At 39.7% G+C, this 27,391-nt stretch overlaps 1 protein-coding gene across 1 annotated transcript in view; it reads left to right on the top strand.

Annotated features, from left to right (window-relative positions):
* The first annotated feature begins 508 nt into the window (after positions 1 to 508).
* The window catches only part of LOC100350461 (vomeronasal type-2 receptor 116-like), a 61,863-nt gene continuing 34,980 nt past the window's right edge, over positions 509 to 27,391 (top strand). Inside the window, exon 1 of the mRNA XM_070067759.1 lies at positions 509 to 971. Coding sequence (XP_069923860.1) covers positions 509 to 971 — 463 coding nt within the window. The remainder of the gene's footprint in view (positions 972 to 27,391) is intronic.

Raw genomic sequence — 27,391 nt, 5'->3', positions numbered from 1 at the left:
TCTAGGTCTTGAGTTGTTGGATAAAATTGGAGAGTTTCCCTGCCAAGCGTGCACATTACCAAGGCTTGGTTATCAATGCAAAGATGATAAAATGGCCTACTGAATTCAAGGAGGTATGGTTCCATGAGAAGAATTTGAAACAGAAGGAGGTGAGAAGAGATGATGTGTGAAATTTTAAATATGCGTTCAATTCTCATTTCACATGCATGCATAAAATATTATGTTCCTCACACAAGTCATCATCCAGTGTCTATCAAATGTGCAGGTTTCTATCAGCAGTTAGAGAATGGTAGTAACAAAGCTAATACAAGGAGGAAAGAAGCAAATTTAGTAGAAAGAAGCAAACTAATTCACAGAGATTCTACATATATTCCAACTGAAATAAATGAGTTTCCAGGCTGCTTGCCTCAAGCCTGCTTTCACCCGACTCCCAGGGTCTGTGTGGTGACTCCTCACCTCTTGCCCCCACCACGCTCCTCCTCTCAGAAATCAACTGCAACAGTGGATCATGGCTGCTAAGTGGGATATTGTTGTGCATGAGACACAACACATATTGACTTCTTTCCATGGAGGCTTCTCATTTTCACACCAAAAGAGAGAAATCCCTGGCCTCAAACATGTTGTCAAGACAGTGGACCCTTCCCACTACCCAGAAGATTTCTTCCTCAGTCAACTATGGCTTCATGCTTTTCACTGCTTACCTCCTGGGTCACTTTGTGGAACAACTGGAGTCTGCCCACCAATTGCTTCTTTTGATTTTTTCCCAGGACGCATTGACATGCTGATCATATCTGACTCCAGCTATTTCATCTACAATGCTGTGTATGCAGTGGCCCATGCCCTCCATAAGATGCTTTCAGAGCAAATAGAAAAGGGATCTCCAGGAGATGCAGCTCAACCTAGGATTCTTCCATGGCAGGTAAACATCTCCCAGAACAGGACACTCACTGAACACCTGTTAGCATCCTCAGGTATTTTTATTGCAGTAACACGTGACCATGTTTTCATGCTGAGACTGGCATGATCAGGTATGATGGAAAGTGGGCTCTTTCATTCTTCACTGGGCATATATACATCTATAATAGTTATCTGAGTGTGGAGGATTTGTTATCTGCTATTGAACATTTTAAAAAACAATTTATGCTATGGAACATGTTGAAAGTATTTAAAAACAGTATACATACTAAGAGATTCACATAAGTCTACAGATAAATGAGTTTTCATCATTGCATCACACTCATAATCAACACCCAAATTCAGAACATAGTATTACTAGTATCCCAAAGATGCTCTGTATCCCCAACTCAATTTCTTTAAAAGCTTTAAAGAACCAGAGCAGTTCTAGGAGATCCTAAATTATTATTCTCAGGCATTTCTTCATATTATAACTTTGTAAACAAAATCCAAAGTGAAGCACCCTTTCAACATTGTGAAGTAAGCAAATTATAAACCATTGTTGGTTAGTCATTTATATAGTAATTATTATGACCCTGTCCCACATGACAATAATTGGGTTTGAAATTTGGCTGATTCCTGACCCCAGATTCTCAAGAAAAGAAATGCACCGAATGAGTGGTAATGACTCAGAGCTATTGGGTCCCTGTCAGTTATTTTTTTCTTACCTCCTGGCTCTTGCCTCAATCCAGGCTCAGCCACTATGTGCACTGAGAGGTGAAGCAGCAAAAGGTTGGTCTCTCAACTATCTCTCTTTCCATGCTTCTCTCTCTTCCTCTCAAAAACCACAAAGCAGTCTAGAAATGTTTTCATATAAAGTAAAAGAAATCGCTGTTTAAGCTGAAACACAGCAGACCATCAACTTATAAATGACAATGTCATTTTATATAATAGGCCTATGGAGAGGGATAAAGCAATAAAAGGACACAGAGGTCTGACCTACTGTGATCACAGCGACACAAAGGCAAGGTCTCAGCACTGTGACTGACTTAGAAATTTCTCCCTTTGGCTTCTAGCTGTGTCCTTATCTGGATCACCAGACTCTCATGGGCATTCTGTAGGCTGAAAAAAACAGCAATCCTGGGATTGGCTGTGCCCTACACAGAGACCAGTTCTCCCTGACGAGGGCCGACCCTGAAGATAGCATCTACTCCACGTTCTCCCCATTTCAGTTGAGACTCTGGTCTCTGACTTTATGCTGGGGAGATCTTGACATGTCATCATCTCTGCTTTTTCTCTGCTTGAAACTCCACCCCCTGCACACTTCCCTTGATATGTTGGTCAGCAGCTACCAAACTTATCTGAGGATAAATGTCTACACCGAAAGTCTACAGATAGAGACACAACCAGACTCTTATGTTCAAGCCAGAAAACACAGTGTCAGCATCTTGGGAAGTTCAAGGTTGTGTGTATGTGTTAAGTATCATTGTGACTGCATGTGACTGCATGTTTGTGCCTGTGTGTTTTGTCCCTATTGGCAATTCTGAAAAATGTGTGGCAGAAAGGCAGATGAATGAAAGCAGAGGTCCTCACCCTTGTTCTGCCTTCCATGGAATTTTCCGTTTGCTCCCCAGCCTTTCAGAGGCAGAGGATAGGCATCAAGATTTTTGTGCCCACCCTATAAGCACATCCCCTGATCCAACTCTGGGGGTCTTGGCAAAGATAAGACTGTTGGGACCCAGGACCACTACTGCCAATGTCCAGATCTGTCTGGAGAGGAGCCTAGCTATTGTGATGCATGCACTACTTCATTCAATGTTGCTGCCTTGCTTATCACTGTTCCATCTTATGTCTGACATTTCTTATCAGAAGACAAGAACCTCTAATTCACTTTGTCACCCTTTGGGATGAGCTTCTTTCAGTGCCCAATATTTTCATATCTTACCCACGTTGTACCTAGTATCAGTGAGAAGTATACTTTTCTCAGAACATTTACATGGTTAAGGTACTCAATATTCAGCTGATTGTCAGAGCTATAAGTAAACCAGGGGTGAACAAATATACCCTTCATAGTGTAAAAGTTTATCACTAAGGAAAAATGATTTTAAAAATTTAATTCAACAATCTTATCATTAAAATACATAAAATTACTCAATGGATCCACAGCACAATTTTTTTTATCTTTTATTTAATGAATATAAATTTCCAAAGTACGACTATGGGTTACAATGGCTTTCCCCCCCATACCGTCCCTCCCACCCACAACCCTCCCCTTTCCCACTCCCTCTCCCCTTCCATTCACATCAAGATTCATTTTCGATTATCTTAATATACAGAAGATCAGCTTAGTATACCTTAAGTAAGGATTCAACAGTTTGTTCCCACACAGAAACATAAAGTGAAAAATAATAGATGATTTTTTTTAAATGATGATGAAATCAGATCAGACCTATTGTCATGTTTAATCCCAGTGAGAGTCAAGTTGGGAATTGATAATTTCTTTTTTTTTTTTTTTTTTACAGAAGGTCAGTTTAGTGTACATTAAGTAAAGATTTCAATCGTTTGCACCCCCATAGAAACACAAAGTGAAATATACTGTTTGAGTACTCGTTATAGCATTAAGCCTCAGTGTACAGCACATTAAGGACAGAGATACTACATGAGGAGTAAGTGCACAGTGACTCCTGTTGTTGACTTTACCAATTGACACTCCTGTTTATGGCATCAGTAATCTCCCTATGCACCAGTTATGAGTTTCCAAGGCTATGGAAGCCCCTTGAGTTCTCCGACTCTTATCTTGTTTAGACAAGGTCATAGTCAAAGTGGAGGTTCTCTCCTCCCTTCAGAGAAAGGTACCTCCCTCTTTGAAGACCTGTTCTTTCCACTGGGATCTCACTCACAGAGATCTTTTTGCCAGAGTGCCTTGGCTTTCCATGCCTGAAATACTCTCATGGGCTTTTCAGCCAGATCCGAGTGCCTTTAGGGCTGATTCTGAGGCCAGAGTGCTATTTAGGACATCCGCCATTCTATGAGTCTGCTGAGTATCTCACTTCCCATGTTGGATCACTCTCCCCTTTATTTATTCTATCGGTTAGTGTTAGCAGATACTAGACTTGTTTATGTGCTCCCTTTGACTCTTAGTCCTTTCATTATGATCAATTGTGAACTGAAATTGATCACTTGGAATAGTGAGATGGCATTGGCACATGCCACCTTGATGGGATTCAATTGGAATCCCCTGGTATGTTTCCAACTCTACCAATTGGGGCAAGTCAGCCTGAGCATGCTCCAAATTATACATCTCTTCCCTCTCTTATTCCCACTTTTATGTTTAACAGGGATCACATTTCAGTTAATTTTCAACACTTAAGAATAACTGTGTGATAATTACAGAATTAAACCAGTCATATTAAGTAGAACAGACAAAAAAAATATTATGAGGGATAATGTATTAAGTTGTCCATTAGCAGTCAGGGCTATGCTGATCAAGTCACCATTTCTCATAATGTCCATTTCACTTCAGGAGGTTTCCTTTTTGGTGTTCAGTCAGTTGTCACCAATCAGGGAGAACATATGGTATTTGTCCCTTTGGGACTGGCTTACTTCACTCAGCATGATGTGTTCAAGATTCCTCCATTTTGTTGCAAATGACTGGATTTCATTATTTCTTACTGCGGTATAGTATTCTAAAGAATACATATCCCATAATTTCTTTATCCAGTCTACCATTGATGGGCATTTAGGTTGGTTCCAGGTCTTGGCTATTGTGAATTGTGCTGCAATAAACATTAAGGTGCAGACCGCTTTTTTCTTTATCAATTTAAACTCCTTTGGGTAAATTCCAAGGAGTGGGATGGCTGGGTCGAACGGCAGGGTTATATTCAGGTTTCTGAGGAATCTCCAGACTGATTTCCATAGTGGCTTGACCAGTTTGCATTCCCACCAACAGTGGGTTAGTGTCCCTTTTTCCCCACATCCTCGCCAGCATCTGTTGTTGGTAGATTTCTGTATGTGAGCCATTCTAACCGGGGTGAGGTGAAACCTCATTGTGGTTTTGATTTGCATTTCCCTGATTGCTAGTGACCTTGAACATTTTTTATGTGCCTGTTGGCCATTTGGATTTCCTCTTTTGAAAAATGTCTATTGAAGTCCTTGGCCCATCTCTTAATTGGGTTGTTGGTTTTGTTTTTGTGGAGTTTCTTGATCTCTTTGTAGATTCTGGTTATTAACCCTTTATCTGTCGCATAGTTTGCAAATATTTTTTCCCATTCTGTTGGTTGTCTCTTCACTCTCCTGACTGTTTCTTTTGCAGTACAGAAACTTCTCAATTTGATGCAATCCCAATAGTTGATTTTGGCTTTGACTGTCTGTGCCTCCCGGGTCTTTTCCAGAAATTCTTTGCCTGTGCCAATATCTTGAAGGGTTTCTCCAATGTTCTCTAATAACTTAATGGTGTCAGGACGTAGATTTAGGTCTTTAATCCACGTTGAGTGGATTTTTGTGTAAGGTGTAAGGTAGGGGTCTTGCTTCATGCTTCTGCACGTGGAAATCCAGTTTTCCCAGCACCATTTATTGAATAGACTGTCCTTGCTCCAGGAATTAGTTTTAGATCCTTGATCAAATATAAGTTGGCTGTAGATGTTTGGGTTGATTTCTGGTGTTTCAATTCTGTTCCATTGGTCTATCCATCTGTTTCTGTACCAGTACCATGCTGTTTTGATTACAACTGCCCTGTAGTATGTCCTGAAGTCTGGTATTGTGATGCCTCCGGCTTTGTTTTTGTTGTACAAGATTGCTTTAGCTATTCGAGGTCTCTTGTGCCTCCATATGAATTTCAGCATCATTTTTTCTAGATGTGCGAAGAATGTCTTTGGTAGTTTGATTGGTATTGCATTGAATTTATAAATTGCTTTTGGGAGAATGGACATTTTGATGATGTTGATTCTTCCAATCCATGAGCATGGAAGATTTTTCCATTTTTTGGTATCCTCTTCTATTTCTTTCTTTAAGGTTTTGTAATTTTCATCGTAGAGATCTTTAACGTCCTTGGTTAAGTTTATTCCAAGGTATTTGATTGTTTTTGTAGCTATTGTGAATGGGATTGATCTTAGCAGTTCTTTCTCAGTCATGGCATTACTTGTGTATACAAAGGCTGTTGATTTTTGTGCATTGATTTTATATCCTGCCACTTTGCCAAACTCCTCTATGAGTTCCAATAGTCTCTTAGTAGAGTTCTTTGGATCCTCTAAGTACAGAATCATATCGTCTGCAAAGAGAGATAGTTTGACTTCTTCCTCTTGATTTGTATTCCTTTGATTTCTTTTTCTTGTCTGATGGCTCTGGCTAAAACTTCCAGAACTATGTTAAATAGCAGTGGTGAGAGTGGGCATCCCTGCCTGGTGCCAGATTTAGTGGAAATGCTTCCAACTTTTCCCCATTCAATAGGATGCTGGCTGTGGGTTTTTTATAAATTGCTTTGATTATATTGAGGAATGTTCCTTCTATACCCAATTTGCTTAGAGTTTTCATCATGAAAGGGTGTTGAATTTTATCAAATGCTTTCTCTGCATCAATTGAGATAACCATATGGTTTTTCTTCTGCAGTCTGTTAATGTGGTGAATCACATTGATTGATTTGCGAATGTTGAACCATCCCTGCATACCAGGGATGAATCCCACTTGGTCTGGGTGGATGATTTTCCTGATGTGTTGTTGTATTCTATTGGCCAGAATTTTATTGAGGATTTTCGCATCTATGTTCATCAGGGATATTGGTCTGTAATTTTCTTTCAGTGCTGCATCTTTCTCTGGCTTAGGGATTAAGGTGATGCTGGCTTCATAGAAAGAATTTGGGAGGATTCCCTCTTCCTCGATTGTTCTGAATAGTTTGAGAAGAAATGGGATTAGTTCTTCTTTAAATGTCTGGTAGAATTCAGCAGTGAATCCATCTGGTCCTGGGCTTTTCTTTGTTGGGAGGGCCTTTATTACTGTTTCAATTTCTGTTTCAGTTATGGGTCTATTTAGGTTTTCGATGTCTTCCTGGTTCAATTTAGGTAGGTTGCATGTGTCCAGGAATCTATCCATTTCTGATAGGTTTTCCTGTTTGCTGGCATACAGGTCCTTGTAGTAATTTCTGATGATTCTTTTTATTTCTGTGGTGTCTGTTGTTACGTTTCCTTTTTCATCTCTGATTTTATTGATTTGGGTCTTTTCTCTTCTTTTTTTAGTTATTTGGGCCAATGGGGTGTCAATTTTGTTTATTTTTTCAAAAAACCAGCTTCTCGCTTGGCTGATTTTTTGTAATGTTTTTTTGGATTCAATCCTGTTAATTTCGTCTCTGGTTTTAATTATTTCTCTTCTCCTACTAGATTTGGGTTTGGTTTGCTGCAGTTTTTCTAGGTCCTTGAGGTGCGCTGAAAGCTCATTTATTTGGTACCTTTCCAATTTCTTGATATAGGCACCTATTGCTATAAATTTGCCTCTCAATACTGCTTTTGCTGTATCCCATAAGTTTTGATATGTTGTGTTGTTGTCTTCATTTACTTCCAGAAAGTTTTTGATTTCTCTTTTGATTTCTTGAATGACCCAGTGTTCATTCAGGAGCATGTTGTTCAGTCTCCATGTGTTTGCATACTTTCTGGGGTTTCCTGAGTTGCTAATTTCCAGCTTCATCCCGCTGTGGTCTGAGAAGCTGCATGGTATGATTCTAATTCTTTTAAATTTGCTGAGACTTGCTTTATGGCCTAGTATGTGATCAATCCTAGAGAAGGTTCCATGCGCTGCTGAGAAGAATGTGAAGTCTTTAGATGTAGGGTTGAAAGTTCTGTAGATATCTGTTAGATCCATTTGGGCAATAGTGTCAATTAAATCTGCTGTTTCCTTGTTGATCTTCTGTCCGGATGATCTGTCTATTTCTGAGAGTGGAGTATTGAAGTCCCCCAGTACTATTGTATTGGAATCTAAATCTCCCTTTAAGTCCCTTAACATATCTTTTAAATAGACCGGTGCCCTGTAATTAGGTGCATATACATTTATAATAGTTACATCTTCCTGTTGAATTGAACCCTTAATCATTATATAGTGTCCCTCTTTGTCTCTCTTAACAGTTTTTGTATTAAAGTTTATTTTGTCTGATATTAATATGGCTACACCTGCTTTTTTTTGGTTTCTGTTGGCATGGAATATCTTTTTCCAACCTTTCACTTTCAGTCTGCATGCCTCTTTGTTAGAGAGATGTGTTTCTTGTAGGCAACAAATTGTTGGGTTGTGTTCTGTGAGCCAGTCAGCCAAACGGTGTCTTTTAACTGAAGAATTCAGACCATTAATGTTCAATGTGACTATTGATACCTAGTGACTTTGCCCTGCCATTTTCCCGGAAATATTTTCTAGTATATGCTTTGAACTTCCCATGCTCTTTTACTGGTAGGTGTTCTTCCTTTCCCTTCTTTCATATTGATGGCCATATTTCTGTGTTTCTGAGTGTAGCACATCTTTAAGTATCTTTTGCAGGGCCGGACTAGTGGCCACAAAGTCTTTCAATTTCTGTTTGCTATGAAAGGTCTTTATTTCACCTTCATTCACAAATGAGAGCTTGGCAGGATATAATATTCTGGGCTGGCAATTTTTCTCTCTTAGCACCTGGGCTATGTCTCGCCATTCCCTCCTAGCTTGTAGGGTTTCTGATGAGAAGTCAGCTGTGAGTCTGATTGGAGATCCTCTGAGAGTAATCTGACGTTTCTCTCTTGCACATTTTAGGATCTTTTCTTTCTGTTTCACTGTGGTAAGTTTAATTATCACGTGTCGTGGTGAGGATCTCTTTTGGTCATGTTTATTGGGGGTTCTATGAGCTTCCTGTACTAGGATGTCTCTGTCCTTCTCCAAACCTGGAAAGTTCTCTGCTAGTATCTCACTAAAAAGGCCTTCCAATCCTTTCTCTCTCTCCATGCCTTCAGGAACTCCTAGAACTCGAATGTTGGTTTTTTTAATAGTATCCTGTAGATTCCCAACAATATTTTTTAGGTTTCTAATTTCCTCTTCTTTTCTTTGGTTTGACTGTATGTTTTCCTGTGCTCTATCTTCTAAGCCCGATATTCTCTCTTCTGCTTCACCCATTCTGTTTTTAAGGCTTTCTAATGTGTTTGTCATTTGATCTATTGAGCTCTTCATTTCATTTTTATTTCTCTTCACTATTACACTTTCCTGTTCTACTAGTTTCTGAGTTTCATTTTGACTCTTCCTTAAAATTTCATTTTCACGAGAGAGATTTTCAATCTTGTCCATTAAGGATTTCTGTAGTTCAAGGATTTGCTTTTGAAAACTTCTAAATGTTCTTATCATAAATTTTTTGAAATCCGTATCTTGCATTTCTTCTATCTCATCATCTCATACTCTTGGCTTGGGGTGTTTTGCTTATTTGGAGGCATCATAGTGTCATCATTGATCTTGCTCCCTCTATTTCTGTGTTTGTTACTCAGCATAGTTAATTCTTCTTGCGTCACTGTGCGTTTTTTTTTCTTTTTTTTTTTTTTATACTGTGTCCGTGTTAATGGACTGCCTGCTGTTGGAGGAGCCTTGGAGGCTTGAGATGGGTGCGGCCTGAGAGCTCTGCCTGGTTCTTCCAGGTTAAGGGTGTGCAAAGGTGACACCCTTAGGTTCTGCGTGGTAAATCTCTCTCTTTTTATTTATTTATTTATTTTATTTATTGGGGGTAAGTAACACCGCGGGGCAGGGCTGTGCAGCCTTGATGGTATTTAGCTTCCAGTCTTTGGCTCCTCTGGACTCCCACTGGGTTGCCTAGGCTACTGAATTGTAGTGACTCAGTTCCTTAACTCTCCCCCATTGATATGTAAATCCAAAGAGGAGGCCTGCTCTTTGTCTCTTGGGAATTCTTCAAGCCTTGCAGCCTTGTAACCTTTGCAAGGTTAGGGGGAAGAGAAACCCCGAAGCTTTTTTTTTTCCTTCTTTCTGGTAGTGAGTTTGCTGCACTTTCCGGCTGGGTCCCGCAACTTGGCTTCCGCGCGGTGGGCGACCTTGTTCTCCCAGCAGGTCCTCCGATTCACGCCTGCTCCATGCAGAAGGGTTTCCCCTGCAATTTTTTGGTTCTATTTTCTGCGGCTACCGTAACTCCCCTTTTATTAAACTAAATTTTCCCGGACTATCGGTGCGCGCCCTCACTATTCCGCCATCTTCCACAGCACAATTTTTGCACCAGATCTATTTAGTGTCCCACAAGTGAGTCCTCCTGGGATCAGAAATCCAATTTTGGTTCAGGTGTTTATGGGAAAGCAACACTTGTTTAGACCACAGGAGAAAATTTTAAATTCATGTGTAAAGATAATACATACAACACAGTCTGTCAAAATAGAAAAGTACCTTTACACTAAAAATGAAACACTGCCATCTTGAAACTATGAATATATTATAAGAAGGAACAAAATAGAAATGGCACTTTATTAATTCAACATTGCAAACTAAAAATCAGTGTATATGAACTGAAGAAATGATTGGATAAATATATTTCTTCCCTTATAACTACAATGTGACAATTTTCTTGACATTCAAATTATGGTTGAAATGTAGGAAATAAGATAAAGACCAGAATTCCAAGGAAAGTGGGGCAAAGAAACTCATAGTGAAAAAATAGAACAACTGTTTTATTATTCACAATAACATAAATCCATCTTAAATTACAAGAACTCATATTTTCAGGCAGGAAATGTGGGAAAATACAGATTGCTAAATTGTAAAATGCGAAAAGACAAGATAAATTCAATACACAGGAAATTAATAAATGAAGACAAAGTGAACCTTCTGAAATCTCTAATATATATAAGAAGTCCTGAATTGGATGCCTTTGTTTCAATGAAAATCTAACTTAATAAACCTGCTTTGACAAGAGTTTATATATAAAAGTAGAAACTTATCAAAAAGTCTCGGGAAATCACACTGGTGAATATGGTCACAGATGATAATATTCTCACATATTTGAACAAGTGACAAACAAAGTTCTATTCAAACTATTCCAGAACCTACAGAAAACATAGATGCAGATTGGTTTCTCTTCTTAAGCAGAAATGAGCTCCCACATTGGAATTTACCAAAGCTTTCCCAAAGGGCACATGAAGATGAGGTTGTGCATGGACACAGTTTGCTTCCAAGAATGTAAAAACAGGACATTCCACAAACCTCCAGCGACCCTGGAGCATCACTGAGTGGCACCCTGAATCCAGCCTTGGCTTCCTTTGGATTTAGCTGTGAAACTACACTGAAAAATAGGATATCACCCTTCTCTCTAAATCTGCTGCTTCATTTAGGTGGTCAGGGAAGAACCACCCGTATATGTTGGCCTCTTACTTTGCCATCCAGGTGATCAATAAGGACCCACAATAACTCCTCAACCTATCCATGGAATTCCAAAGCTGCAATGCCTTTGTCATGGACCAATTGACCCTTAGGAATGTTTTGCATTTTCTCTTCAAAAAGCATTTACTCCCTCTAACTATAATTGCCATACACAATACAAAGCACTTGTTATTGCTGGAACCATGTCTGCATTTTCTGCATAGATGGTACTTGTTGGACCTCTAAAACCCCACAGGTAAATGGAATCCTAATTCTGGAGAGCAATGTGTGAGTCTCCACCAATACCATTCTCTCACATCTGATGAAAGGCAAATGTAGAAGCCAAGTATGGGTATCCTACCATGGTGTACAATGTGTCCCAGGGAGTCGGCTGGATTCTGAGAATATTAAAAAGTGGAAGAACTAATGAAGGTGTGAAGCAGTGCAACCTGAGGGAGCCCACTCTGATTGCTGTCTGAGGATAATATATCCATTTGCCATCTTCTGTGAATATTGACTTTTGACTAATCACAGCTCTTTGACACATAAGATATTTATAGCATGCAGAAATATTCTGTCCTAAGACAAGGCTCTCTTAGAAGGCATCCAGGGACCAAAGGTGGTTAGATGTGTAGATGTGAATACCTGGACATCTGGTTTCCACTTCAGATGAAGCTGAGGGCCATGCTAGTCCTGAAGATTCCCCAAGGAATGTTTAAGGCTCAGTTACAATTGCACTGGAATTCACACACTCACCTGCCCAAGCCCAAGCCTGCCACAATCTCTTCCACAAAAGCAGATTTTGTCAAAGCGCACCCAGAAAACATTCTCACAACCTCTGACTGTTCTGTTTGAGAGGCAGAGAAACAGGGACAGAAAGAGAGAGAGCTCCTATTTGCTGTTTTCTCACTAAAAGCACACCTCAATAGCAGAAGCCCACCTGGTCCTGGGAAGAAACCAAGAGCCAGGAACTCAATAGAAGTCTCCAATCTAGGTGTTAGAAATCCAATTACATGAGCCATTTCTGATGCTTCCCATGGTCTGCATTAGCATCTCAGATATTCTCAATGAAGGGACGATTTCAAACAAGCAACAGCCAGGACATATCACTGCAAAACACAGAACACAGTAGCTTTGGAAGATTCTGGGCTGGATTGATTGCATTTCTAAGGTAACTCAGGTTATACTGTGGTGACACATGAACCCCAAAGTTGTAAGAGATCAATGCAGTAAAGATTGTCATTAGTCTCAGTGTGAACACATAACAGTGGTTGCTGAGAGAGGGGGTTGTGCTCCCCCAGTGGCATGGGGAGAAGATGAGGGAAATCCACTGTCTACTTTCTTCCTGATGCTACATCCAAAGTTCATGCCTTCTCAGTTGGAAATGCAAAGCATCCACAGCCTGTAGTGGTGCATTTTTTTCTTTCATACTGTGAATGGGGAATCACTGTCCTTAAAGTACTGGGCATGTAAAATGTGATCTTATCTGTGCTCAGAATGACATAGATCAGTGTAGGGACAGCCTCATCCACAAAAATGCCCCACATTTCTGCCATGATCCACACCTTTCCCATGTGAAGAAGCATTTTTTTTTTGCAATGTTAACAATGACTAGATTCTTCATATCACCATGTAGTAGGTGCACATTTGTAGATGACATGCTCATGCTCACCTTGAAAGTAATATTATTACAATTCTGGTTGCCTTTTTTACCCTGGCTTATAGATGGATTTGTATGAAATTTATGGCTTTATAGAATGGACCATCAAAGAAAGAGGTATTTTTCTCTGAAGGGAGTAGAGAACTTCCATTTTGATTATGGCCTTGTCTAAATAAAGTAGGAGTTTGTGAACTCAAGAGGCTTCCATAGTCTTGGAAGCTCATGACAAGAGCCTTGGGTGATTACTGACCTTGGGTGATTACTGTCATAAAAAAGAGTGTCAATTGTTAAATCTCCATATTTTGGAATACTCTTCTATTTCTTTCTTTAAGATTTTGTAATTCTCATCATAGAGATCATTGACATCCTTGGTTAAATTTATTCCAAGGTATTTGATGGTTATTGTAGCTATTGTGAATGGGATTGATCTTAGCAGTTCTTTCTCAGCCATGGCATTGCTTGTGTATACAAAGGCTGTTGATTTTTCTGCATTGATTTTATATCCTGCTACTTTGCCAAACTCTTCTATGAGTTACAATAGTCTCTTAGTAGAGTTCTTTGGATCCCCTAAATAAAGAATCATATCATCTGCAAAGAGGGATAATTTGACTTCTTCCTTCCCAATTTGTATCCCTTTCATTTTTTTTCTTGCCTAATAGCTCTAGCTAGAACTTCCAGAACTATATTGAATAGCAGTGGTGAGAGTGGACATCCCTGTCTGGTACCAGATCTTAGTGGAAATGCTTTCAAATTCCTTCCATACCCAATTTGCTTAGAGTTTTCATCATGAAAGGGTGTTGTATTTTATCAAATGCTTTCTTGGCGTCTATTTAGATAATCATATGGTTTTTCTTCTGCAGTCTGTTAATGTGGTGTATCACATTGATTGTTTTGCGCACATTAAACCATCCCTGCATACCAGGGATAAATCCCACTTGGTCTGGGTGGATGATTTTTCTGATGTGTTGTTGTATTCTATTGGCCAGTATTTTATTGAGGATTTTTGCTTCTATGTTCATCAGGTATATTGGTCTGTAATTCTCTTTCAATGCTGCATATTTTTCTGGCTTAGGGATTAAGGTGATGCTGGCTTCATAGAAAGAATTTGGGAGGATTCCCTCTTTTTGATTGTTCTGAATAGTTTGAAAAGAATTGGAGTTAGTTCTTCTTTAAATGTCTGGTAGAATTCAGCAGTGAATCCATCTGGTCCTGGGCTTTTCTTTGTTGGGAGGGCCTTTATTACTGTATCAATTTCTGTCTCAGTTATGGGTCTGTTTAGGTTTTCTATGTCTTCCTGGTTCATTTTAGGTAGGTTGCATGTGTCCAGGAATCTATCCATTTCTGATAGGTTTCCCTGTTTGTTGGCATACAGGTGTTTATAGAAAATTCTGATGATTCTTTTTATTTCTGTGGTGTCAGTTGTTACATTTCCTTTATCTCTGATTTTATTGATTTGGGTCTTTTCTCTTCTTTTTTTAGTTAGTTGGGCCAATGGGGTGTGAATTTTGTTCATTTTTTCAAAAAACCAGCTCCTCCTTTGACTGATTTTTTGTAATGTTTTTCTTGATTCAATCCTGTTGATTTAATTATTTCTCTTCTCCTACTAGATTTGGGTCTGGTTTGCTGCAGATTTTCTAGATCCTTGAGATACAGTGAAAGTCATCTATTTGGTGCCTTTCCAATTTCTTGATGTAGGCACCTATTGATATAAACATTTCTCTTAACACTGCTTTTGCTGTATCCTATAAGTTTTGGTACTTTGTGCTGTTATCCTCATTTACTTCCAGATAATTTTTGATTTCTCTTTTAATATCTTCTATGACCCATTGTTTATTCAGGAGCATGTTGCTCAATCTCCATGTGTTTGCATATGCTCTAGGGATTCCTGAGTTGCTAATTTCCAACGTCATTCCTTTATAGTGTGAGAAGCTGCATGGTATGATTCTAATTCTTTTGAATTTGCTGAGACTTGCTTTATGGCCTAGTATGTGGTCAATCCTAGAGAAGCTTCCACGTACTGCTGAGAAGAATGTAAATGCTTTCTGTGTAGGATGAAAAGTTCTGTAGATATCTGTTAGATCCATTTGGGCAATAGTGTCAATTAAATGTGCTGTTTCCTTGTTGATCTTCTATCCTGTTGATCTGTCTATTTCTGAGAGTGGAGTACTGAAATCCCCCAGTACTATTGTATTGGGGTCTAAGTCTCCCTTTAAGTCCCTTAACAAATCTTTTAAATAAAGCGGTGCCATGTAATTAGGTGCATATACATTGATGATGGTTATATCTTCCTGTTGAATTGATCCCTTGATCATTATATACTGCCCCTCTTTGTCTCTCCTAACAGTTTTTGTGGTAAAGTTTATGTTGTCCGATATTAAGATGGCTATGCCCACTCTTTTTTCATTTCTGTTGGCATGGTATATCTTTTTCCAGCCTTTCACTTTCACTCTGTATGCATCTTTATTGGAAAGATGTGTTTCTTGTAAGCAGCAAATAGATGGGTTTTGTTCCTTTACCCAATCAGCCAATCGGTGTCTTTTAACTAGACAGTTCAGGCCTTTAATGTTCAATATGACTACTGATAAGTAGTAACTTTGCTCTGCCATTTGCCAAAGATATTTTCTGATATATGTTTTGAACTTCCTGTGATCTTTAGGCGTGAGGTTTCCTTCATTTACTTTCTTTCATATTGATGTTTCTGTGTTTCTGTGTGTAACACATCTTTAAGCATCTTTTGAAGGGCTGGACGAGTGGTGGCAAATTCTTTCAATTTCTGTTTGCTCTGAAAGGTCTTTATTTCACCTTCATTCACAAATGAGAGCTTTGCAGGATATAATATTCTGGGCTGGCAATTTTTCTCTCTTAGTACCTGGGCTATATCTCACCATTCCCTCCTAGCTTGTAGGGTTTCTGATGAGAAGTCAGCTGTGAGTCTGATTGGAGATCCTCTGAGAGTAATCTGACATTTCTCTCTTGCACATTTTAGGATCTTTTTTTTTTATGTTTCACTGCAGCGAGCTTAATTACAACATGTCGTGGTGAGGATCTCTTTTGGTCATGTTTATTAGGGGTTCTATGAGCTTCCTGTACTAGGTTTGTCTCTGTCCTTCTCCAAACCTGGGAAATTTTCTGCTAGTATCTCACTAAAAAGGCCTTCTAATCCTTTCTCCCTCTCCATGCCTTCAGGAACTCCTAGAACCTGAATGTTGGTTTTTTTAATAGTATCCTGAAGATTCCTGACAATATTTTTTAGATTTCTAATTTCCTCTTCTTTTCTTTGGTCTGACTGTATCTTTTCCTGTGCTCTGTCTTCTAAGTCCGATACTCTCTTCTGCTTCACCCATTCTGTTTTTAAGGTGCTCTAATGTGTTTATCATTTGATCTATTGAATTCTTCATTTCATTATGATTTCTCATCACTATCATAGTTTCATGTTCTGCTAGTTGTTTCATTTCATTTTATTTCCTCCTTAATATTTCATTTTCATGAGAGAGATTTTCTATCTTGTCCATTAAGGATTTCTGTAGCTTGAGAATTTGTTTTTGAGAACTTCTTAATGTTCTTATCAATTTTTTGAGATCTGCTTCTTGCATTTCTTCTATCTCATCATCTTCATAATCTTGAATTGGGGTGTCTCTTTCATTTGGGGGCGTCATAGTGTCTTCCTTGTTCTTGATACCTCGGTTTTTGCGTTTGTTGTTTGGCATATTGGAGATATTCTTTGTTTTTTTTTTTTTTTTCTCATTATACTGTGACTCTAGAGTAAGAAGACGGTCTGCTTTTGATGGATCCTTAGAGGCTGTGATGGGTGTGGCCAGAGAGTTCTGGTTCTACAGGGTTAAGGGTGTGCCAAAGGTGATTCACTCTGATTGTTCTCTTTCTTGCTCTCACTCTCTCCTTTTTTTTTTTTTTTGACTCAGTTGGGAAGTAATTCCACAGAGCTGAATGGAATTGAGAGTAGTTGATGTATGAAATCTGGCCCCTGTGGGTATTCGTTTGCTTACCAGAGTCAGGTTTTTCTGCTTGGCTAATGAGGGGCACCCGCTTTACATATGCAAAATGGTACGCACCACTTTACTTATGTAAAATGGCGCCTGCCCTTTGTCTTGCTTGGCTTTGTAAGGTGAGTGGAGAGAGAGGCTAAATGTCCGTGCAGGTTCCCCTTATTTATTCATTTTTTTCTCTCCTCCAGCCAGCCTGGTGAACTTTCCCCAATGGGGTTTCAGGCCTCATTCTCTGTAGGCTTTTTCTGCCTTTCCCCACCAATGTCTCGGGTTACCGAGAGGTTTTTGTCTCACCTCCCCTTCCAGTGCTGGCGTGCAGACTCTGCAGCTCCGGAGGTTCCGGTGGGTTAGGCGGCCCTGGCAGTTCCCGCGACTCAGCTTCCACGAGGTGGGTGACCTTGCTCTCCCCTTAGGTTCTCCAAGTCACAGCCACTAGATCCGGAAGAGTTTTTTCCTGATCCTTTTCCTGAGGCTACCGTAACTCCACTTTTATTATACTATCTTTTCTCGGATGTCGGTGTGCCCTCACTATTCCGCCATCTTATTTGGCAAAGTATTAAGCCTTTTTACAGTAATGTAAATATGTTATCTCAGAAACTAAAGAAAGAGGGAGGGAGAAAGAAGGTGGGTAAGAGAGAGGAGGAGAAATTAAGGGAGGAAGAAAGGGAATATCAGTTTGTTTTTAGAATTGTATCTACAAAGCACATTGAATCTGTTAAAAACTTATTAATGGGGGGCCAGAGCTGTGGCATAGCAGGTAAAGCTGCTGCCTGCAGTGCCTTCATCCCATATGGATGCCGGTTTGATTCCCCCTGCTCCACTTTTGATCCAGCTCTCTGCTATGGCCTGGGCAAGCAGTGGAAGTTGGCTCAACTCCCTTAGCCTCTGTACACACGTGGGAGACCTGGAAGAAGATCCTTGCTTCAGATCAGCTCAGCTCTAGCATTTGCAGTCATTTGGGGAGTGAACCAGCAGATGGAAGACCTCTCTCTCTCTCTCTTTCTCTCTCTGGATCTATATCTCTCTGTAACTCTGTCTTTCAAATAAATAAATCTTTTAAAAAAACTAATTAATGAACATCAACCAAGTGTCTCCTATAAGCTGCAAGCTATTTTTCCTACAACAAGAAGTCATAACATGTTTCCTTGACTCAGGTGATACATTTAGAAAACAAATCATGATTTTTTTTCTTTTGATGTAACAGGCAGACATTGATTTCTTGCTGAAATAAAGAGAGATGGAATGACTGTTGCTCCCATGGATTTAAAGTGATCATGCCCTAAAAAGTTGTTGTGATGAGGTTTCTTTAGCAAGTCCTTGTCTAAAATATCATTTATTTGATGAGTGAAGTTTTTTAACTTGCATTGCTCTGTGGAATTTTAAAAAGGGATGTTTTGCTGGCTGCAACAATAAATTTCACTGTGCTGTTTTAAAAAGTAATAATAATTAAAATTTTCCAAAATTTAAATATAAAAAAAGAAAGTGTAAATCAGATAAAAGATTATAGTTAAAACATAAAGGGCACTCAAAAAGTTAATAGTAAGAAAAAAATAACCCAACTGAATGTTTGCAAAGGACTTGAATAGAGATTTCTCAAAAAGAAGACCCACAATGAACAGGTAAATTAATAAATGATCTGGAAAGCCAAAACAGTGGCAAAAAACATCATACATGGAGGATCTCCATGATACCTCAGAGGAAAGAAAGGGTCATCAAAGAAGGATACACTCTTCTCTGAAGGGAGGAGAGAACATCCACTTTGCTTATGACTGTGCCCAAATACTGATGGGGTCTATGGTCACGAAAGGTTTCCATAGCCTTGGCAGCCCATGGCAAGAGCCTCAGATGATCAATCACTGATGTCAAAAAAAGAGCGTTACTTTTTAAAGGAAAAATAGTAGTCACTGTGGACTTGCTCCCCACGAAGGACCTCTGTCCCTAATGAATTTTAATATGAGAACCAACTGCACATTTTCTCCCCAAACAGTACTCTATATGTTGTGTATGTGCATGGGTGCAAATTGTTGAAGTCTATGCTTAGCATGGAGTTGGTCCTCTGTATATAAAGTCATGCTAAAAAATACACCATAATAAAGACAGAGATGGGAGAGGGAGAGGGAGGTGAGGTGGGATTTGCGAGGGGAGTAAGGGGGAAAGAACTACTATATTCCTAAAGTAGTATCTAGGAAAAATGCATTCATTAAATAAAAAATGAATAAATGCTCATCACCACTAATTACCAGAGAGTTACAAACTGATGCTATAAAGAGATATCACCACACACCTGTTAGAAGAGTTATTAAAAAAAAAAAAACATAAAAGGGGGCAGGCAATTTAGCATATCAGGTAAAGCCACTGCCTGTGATGCTGGTATCCCATACAGGTGATAGTTTCAGACCTGACTACTCCACTGCTAATACACCTGCCTGCTAATGACCTGGGAAACCATAGAAGATGTTCCAAGTTCTCGAGCCCCTGAACACACATGGGAGAACTGGAAGAAGCTCCTGGCTCTTGGCTTTAACTTGGTCCAGCACTAGCTGTTGTAGCCATTAGGAGGAGTGAACCAGTGGATGGAAGATCTCTCTCTCTCTCTCTCTCTCTCTCTCTCTCTCTGTCTGTCTCCTTGTTCTTTCTCCTTCCTCTCTTTCTGTAACTTTGACTTTCAAATAAATAAAATAAATCTTTAAAAAACATAGAAGAAATAAATGTTAACAAGGATGAAGATAGAAAGGTAAATTAGTATTAATATAATGAAAATTGTATGATGAAAAATAGCACCTTCATATTACCCAGCAGTCCCAGTGCTACCTGTAATTATATATCTGAAGGATGTGGAATTTGCATGTGAAAGAGACATCTGCACTCCCATGTTCATTGCAACATTATTCAAAAATTCCAAGTGTGGAATCAACGTAAGTGTCCATCAATAGATAAATGTATAAAGACGATGTGGTCTGTATATAAAATGCAATATTATTCAGTCTTAACAATAAGGAAAATCTTATTTGACAACGTGGATGAGTGTCGAGGTCATTCGGATGCATGGCATACATCATGTGCAAAAAAAGAATGTATCCTTTCCTCATTCCTAGGACTGGTGTCCAAAGTCAACTTCAGAAAGAGAGCTTTTGGGGCTGTCACTGTGGAATAGCTCATAAAGCTCCCAACTGCAGTGCCAGCATCCCATATGGTCATGGGTTCAACTCCTGGCTTCTCCACTTCCAATCAAGCTCTCTGCTGTGGTATGGGAAAGCAGTAGAAGATGGCCAAGTCCTTGGACTTCTGCAGCCATGTTGGGGATCCAGAAGAAATCTGGAAGAAGCTCCTGGTGCTTGGCATCAGATCAGCACAGCTCCAGATGTTGTGGCCATCTGGGGAGCAAACCAGCAAATAAGCAAATATTTTTTGAAATTGTGACAGGCTCAATTGGACTTGCCCCAAATGGTGGAGTTAGAAATGTGCCAGGGGATTCCAATACAATACCATCAAGGTTTCATGTACCAATGCCATCTCACTAGTCAAAATGATCAATTCCAGGTCACAATTGATCATACTGATAGGTCTAAGAGTCAAAGGGATCACATAAACAAGACTAGTGTCTGTGAATACTAACTGATAGAATAAAAAAGGGAGAGAATTATCCAACATGCGAAGTGGGATACACAGCAGACTCATAGAATGGCAGATGTCCTAAATAGCACTCTGGCCTCAGAATCAGCCCTTAAGGCATTTGGAGCTGGCTGAAGAGCCCATGAGAGTATTTGAGGCATGGAAAGCAAAGACACTCTGGAAAAAAAGAGGACCTAAATGAAAGATCTCTGTGAGTGAGATCCCAGTGGAAAGAACAGGTCATCAAAGAAGGAGGTACCTTTCTCTGAAGGGAGGAGAGAACTTCCACTTTGACTATGACCCTGTTGGAATAAGATCGAAGTCAGAGAACTCAAGAGGCTTCCATAGCCTTGGAAACTCATGACTAGAGCCTAGGAAAATTTCTGACGCCATAAACAAGTGTGTCAAATTGTTAAGTCAACAAGAATCACCGTGTACTTACTCCTCATATGGGATTTCTGTCCTTAATGTATTGTGCAATGTGAATTAATGCTATAACTAGTACTGAAACAGTATTTTACACTTTATGCTCTGTGTGGGTGCAAACTGATGAAATCTTTACTTAATATATGCTAAATTGATCTTCTATATAAAAAGATAATTGAAAATGAATCTTGTTGTGAATGGAATGGGAGAGGGAGCAGGAGATGGGAGGGTTGCAGGTGGGAGGGAAGTTATGGGGGGAAAAGCCATTGTAATCCATAAACTGTACTTTGGAAATTTATATTTACTAAATAAAAGTTCAAAAAATTAAATAGAGCTTTGTGATTGAAACACTAGGAGGTGGGAAACTATGAACACGTTGATCACAGCAGTCAAAATTAGGCAAGACCAAGCATTTCAAGTGAACTGTCACATATCATGAGATAACACAGTGAACAACATGTTGTATACTTGAAAGTGTTGACACAATAGACCTTTAAGTGTGGTCAGCACAAGAAAAAATAAGGCAATGAAATAAAGCTGAGATAACACAGTGAACAACATGTTGTATACTTGAAAGTGTTGACACAATAGACCTTTAAGTGTGGTCAGCACAAGAAAAAATAAGGCAATGAAATAAAGCTGAGACACAAAACAGTTGTATTATACCACTCAACATTGTGTACAGGTATCAAATCATTCTCTGGTAGACATACATCTACATAATTTAAAATTATGAATTTCAAAATGAAAATACACATGTAAAATTTTTTCTGAAAAGGGGGGGGGGAAATAAATATGGAACACAGAAAATAAGTGGTTGAAAACCAACACAGTTTCTCTCAGTTGTCACATTGAAACAACATGTTGAGAGCTTGGTGATTCTAGTGTTCTCTTTGTGGAGGGAATCAGGCTGATGGGTAGGAGCTCAGCTGTGGGAGAGGAGTAAGATTGGGAGATGAACTACTTCCTCTCTCTGGAATGTGGCTTATTCATTTATTAATAAGGAAGCCCTTTTTTGGCAGCAGGATACCGTGGCCCTGGGAGTGACATTAGGCACGATAATGATGAGCATTCCTGTGGTGTCAGAAGTCATCTGTGACTGATGTCAGCCCTTCACCTAATGTCTACAGCATCATGTGGGAAGATGCAGCTGGGTGTTTTGGTTATTCCAACACCAACTTTTTCTAACCCTGCCAAATTCCTCACAGATGTCTATTCACAAAACCCTTGGCCACTGTGCATACTATTGAACAGAGCTGCTGTACCAGGATGCTATGATTGCCAAAGCCTTGTTGGACTATGATGCAACCCTAGAGGCAAAGGAGGTAGACAAGTGCAAAACATGTTTTTCCAAATGGTTTTCCCCCATAATGCAGGACAACAGGTGCAGAGCCTCCAGCAGGTGGATCCCCTGAGTTTCTGGATGAGACAAATGGGAAGCATTGAAAATACAGGGAACCCAGAGCAGCTCTGATTACAGGACACTCAGAGCCAGGTCTCAGCACTGTGACTTGCTTTGAACTCTGCATTCTGCTTTTAGCTGTGCTCTGGTCTAGCTCACCAGACTGGCACACAGGTTCCTACAGGCAGAGGGCACACGTCAATACCTGGAGTCAGCTGTGCTCTACACAGAGCTCCACTGTCACTGCTGATTGATGAGCCCTCAGACCTGATCCAGCCCTGTGTCTCCTCCTCTCAGCTGAGACTCAGGGCTCTCACTATAGTTTGGGGAGACAGTGACATGGCTTTATCTAATTCACAGGACAGGATTGTTGAGAACTGCCATGAGTATCTGAAGCCAAGTGTCCAGAAATGGAGACCTAGTGCTGGGAATGTTTTTTCCCTGTACATGGAACCAGAAAGAGACATGATCCGGTTATCCTTTTTACTCAAGCCTGGGTATAATGTGGTGGCATCTTGGTAAGCTTAAGGCTGTGTGTAAGTCTTATGTGTTGTTATGACTACATGTGAGTGTATGCTTGTGCCTCCCTGTGTCCAATCACTAATGAGATTTCTGAGAATTCTGCACAGAATGGTTGTTTTTTCTTCCACTATCTTTCTGCTTCTACTTGCTTCCCTACTCCTTCAGAGACCTAGGAGAGACACCAACATTTTTGTGCCTGCTTGATGGACAAGGTCTCTCTGATTAAGCCCTGGTGGTCTTTGAAAGAGTGAAACATTGTATCTTTCGCATCCCTTTACTTTCAGTTTATGTGTATCTTTACTTGTGAGGTGAATTTATTATGGGCAATGTAGAGTTTAGTATAGTTTCTTATTCATTCAGTTAGGCTATATCTTTTGACTGGGTAATATATTCCATTTACCTTCAAGGCTAATGTGAGAGATGAGAACTCACTACTGCAATTTTGTTGATGGCTTACTTCTTGTCTTACATAATCTATGTTTCATTATGCCTTTCTTTTCATTCATCTTTGTGTTTTGGTAGCTTTCTGTCATAATGGTGGATTTTCTTATCTTTCTCTTTTATGAATTTGCAATGTTACTGAATTTTGTATTGTCATTGTGTTTTCATGATGATTGTTATGATTAGATTCTTGAGTCTTTTTTAAAGATTTATTTTACTTATTTGAAACACAGAGTTACAGAGAGAAGCAGAGACATAGAGAGAGGTCCTCCATCTGCTGGTTCACTCCCCAATGGCTGCAATGTCTGGAGCTGCACCTATCCAAAGCCAGAAGCCAGGAGATTCCTCCAGGTCTCCCACATGGGTGCATAGGCCCAAGGACTTCGGCCATTCTCCATTGCTATTCCAGGCCATAGCAGAGAGCTGGATCAGAAGAGCAGCAGCCTACTCCAGAACCAGTGCCCATATGGCATGCCGGCTCTTCAACCCAAGGCAATAACCCACTGGGCCACAGCATCGGCCCTGATCCTTTAATTCTAATGTAGGTCTCCCTTCAGGATTCTTTGTCTGGTAATGATGAATGTTCTCAGTTTAGCTTGTCTGGGAATGATTTTATTTCTGATTCACTTTTAAAAGGTAGGTCACTGGATAAAGCATTTTTGGTTGAAATTTTGTTTCTCAAGACCTGAACATATCATCCTATTCTCTTCTGGTCAAGAGGTTTTTGCTGAGAAGTCTGCTACTAATCTAAGTGAAACTTGATGTCTGTGTTTCACTGTCTTTGGGATTTTGTCATTTAACTTTTTTTTTTTTCGACAGGCAGAGTGGACAGTGAAAGAAAGAGACAGAGAGAAAGGTCTTCCTTTGCCGTTGGTTCACCCTCCAATGGCCACCGTGGCCGGCGCACTGCGGCCGGCGCACCACACTGATCCAAAGGCAGGAGCCAGGTGCTTCTCCTGGTCTCCCATGCGGGTGCAGGGCCCAAGCACTTGGGCCATCCTCCACTGCCCTCCCAGGCCATAGCAGAGAGCTTGCCTGGAAGAGGGGCAACCGGGACAGAATCTGGCACCCTGACTGGGACTTGAACCTGGTGTGCCGGCCCTGCTATGTGGAGGATTAGCCTGTTGAGCCGTGGTGCCGGCCTCTGTCATTTAACTTTTGACAATTTGGCTACAACATTCCTTGTAGAAAGTCTTCATTCGTTGAAAGTTGTTGAGGTCCTTTGAACTTCCTGTATGTGGTTGCTCATATAAAATACAAGACTGGGGAAATTTTCAATAATTATTTCTTATATATATATATGTGTGTGTGTGTGTGTGTGTGTGTGTGTGTATTTCAAATAATATCTCAATTATTTCATTTAAGAAGTTCTCAATGGCTATTCCTATGATTATTCCTGTAACACAAACATTTGTTTACTTAATGATATCCCATACATTCCCTAGGCTATCTTTTTTTTTTTTAACTTCTCTCTCTTTATTTTTGCCTGATAGGATGATGGCAAAATCTTGATCTCAAGGTCAGCAATTTTTTTTTCCTACTTGTCCAATTTTATTTTTGTTCATTGTATTTTTATTTCATTGGTGTAATTTCTCAACTCCAAAATTTCTGTTTAATTCTTTCTAATGATTTCTTCTGTTTGCTTATGACATGTTTAATATCATATATTGTTTCCTTAATTGTTTTGAATTGACCATCTGTGTTCCCTGATATCTCATTGAGATTCCTAAGGATCATTATTTTGGATTTATTTTTATTTGTTCATTTATCTCCTTCAATTCAGTATCTATTAATGGAGAACTGTTTCATCCTTTTGGAGCTCTCATGCTTCTAGGCATCTTTACTGTGTTCCTACACTGACATCTGTAAATGTGGTGGAACAGTTCCTCTTTCTTTGTGGAGTAACTTCAGTTTGAAAACTTTTTTGTTTAGATGCAATGTAGGAGGTCAGTTGTGTGGTTACTTGGGTTTTGCTTCTCAGTGATCCCAGAATTGAAACCTCTAAGTGATCTCTTCAGCTATAACCAATGTCATCAGTATCTATGGGTCTAGAGTGGTCTAGTCTGTGGTAATTCATGGGAGCTGGCCCTGACCAGCTTCACTGTGGCTTTCCTAGCCAGGAATCTGTCAGACACGTTCAATGAAGCCAAGTTCCTGAAATTCAGCATGCTGGTGTTCTGCAGTGTCTGGGTGACTTTCCTGCCTGTCTACCACAGCACGAAGCAGAAGGTCATGGTGGCCGTGGAGGTCTTCTCCATCTTGGCATCCAGTGCAGGGCTCCTAGGCTGCATATTTGTCCCCAAATGCTATGTTATTCTTTTAAGACCTGAGAACAATTTGAAAGACTTAAAGAAAAAAAGCAAGTTGTAAAGGATTCTAAAATTTTCCACTTGTTTTGCTATCAAATATTTGGAGTTTAGACCCAACAATCTACTCTGAAATATCATTCCTGAAATATGAAGGGCTAAAATTGCTATTTCCTTTAAAATCTACTTGTGGATTGGACATTTAGCCTAGCAATCTGAATGCATGCATGGCATCTATTTTTGGCTCTGGCTTTGGCTCCTGACCTGGACTTCTGACTCCTGGGACCCTGGAAGGAAGTGGTGAATCTTCACATTAACTTGATCCTGGCCACCCTTGTGAAAATTTAGGGTTTGACTCCCTGTTATTGGTTGTAGCCTCAGCCCAGGCACAGGCATTGGGGGTGTAGAGGTGTGAGGCATTGAATGGGAGGTCTCTATCTGTCACTAACCTTCTGTTTCTCTCCATCTCAGAGTTTGTTATGGAATTTAGAGAAAAATTTTATACTGAGTGAAAATAAATTATGGTGTAAATGCCCATCAGGGCTCCAACAACAATGCTACTTTATTTTAAAAGGCTAGCCCTGAAATGGTTAAGACTGAATTACTTTCTATTTATTTATCAATATACAGACAATGTAAGCATTCATATTTGCTAAGACATCTAATTATACATGCTTTACATTCTGTTTTCTCTGGCTATTGAGTGCTTATCATTTCTTTGTTTACATTGTCATTTAAATGAGATTTATTTTCCAGACACAGGAGGCACTTGGTCATACAGTGTTCTTCTGTAGAGATATTGTGCCTCGCCCCCATGGCCCCAGTATGGCCCCCATCCCCGCTCTCTGCCACTGCGGGCTGCTCACCCTCCTGGGGGTCCCCTTTAAAAGTTCCGCTGCCATGTTCCCACAAGGGTTTTGTGGGGTTGGGGTCTGCCCATAACCAGTGGCGGTGGCAGCACTGAGGTTTTCCCCGTGTGAGGACACGTGTTTTGTGGCTGTGGTTGAGATATTGTGTTGCCCAAAAATATCTTAATAAATGCTCATTGCTGAGATTTTTGAAATGGTGCTTTTATCACACATATATGGGATATTCATTTACACATGGCACTGACTTAGTAACTGTACGTTCTTCTGTCAATGTATTGGCTTTTGTTTTGTCTTTGTTTTAAGTTTTCTTTTTCCAGTTGCACATGGGACACAAGGCTGGATTAATGTGAAATTCTCATAGCAAAGATAAACCAATTTTAAACTGGACAAGTCAAAAGCATTTAAGTGCATGCACATTCATATTGAACATGCAGATTGTGCACAGTATGTTCACACATTCGTGCAATAGTCTTCTCTATGTGGAGTGAAGTGATTTTCATCACCGTAAAAATTGTATTATGCAGTAAGAAATCACTTTCAAACTCATATCATGGAAGCAATCATCTCCTTCAGTTTCTAAGAGTTTACCTTTTTGAATAATTCTGACAAGTGGCAGCAGTCAATATGTGGCATAAGAGTCTGGCTTCAAACCCATCCACATTGCAGCAGGCTTTATTAATTCCTTTTTAAAACTCCATCTTACTGATGATTTTTGTCATTTTGTTTTACAATTTTATTCTCTTTCATTGTTTTTGTTCAACCTAATATTTTATTGTTATTTTTTAGATAACATAGTTTTAGTTTGCATTTGACTCAAAGGCTTAATGCTCCACTAAATAAAGGGCTCAACAAGCACCAAGCAAAAAGACCATAGTACTGTAGGAAAATAGGCAGGGGCTATAAACAATAATCCA

Source organism: Oryctolagus cuniculus, unplaced genomic scaffold (genome assembly GCF_964237555.1).
Source record: "Oryctolagus cuniculus unplaced genomic scaffold, mOryCun1.1 SCAFFOLD_50, whole genome shotgun sequence".
In the NCBI taxonomy this organism is placed as follows: Eukaryota; Metazoa; Chordata; class Mammalia; order Lagomorpha; family Leporidae; genus Oryctolagus; species Oryctolagus cuniculus.
Note: the sequence above shows the minus strand (reverse complement) of the source record. Positions and strands in the feature narration are given on the sequence as shown.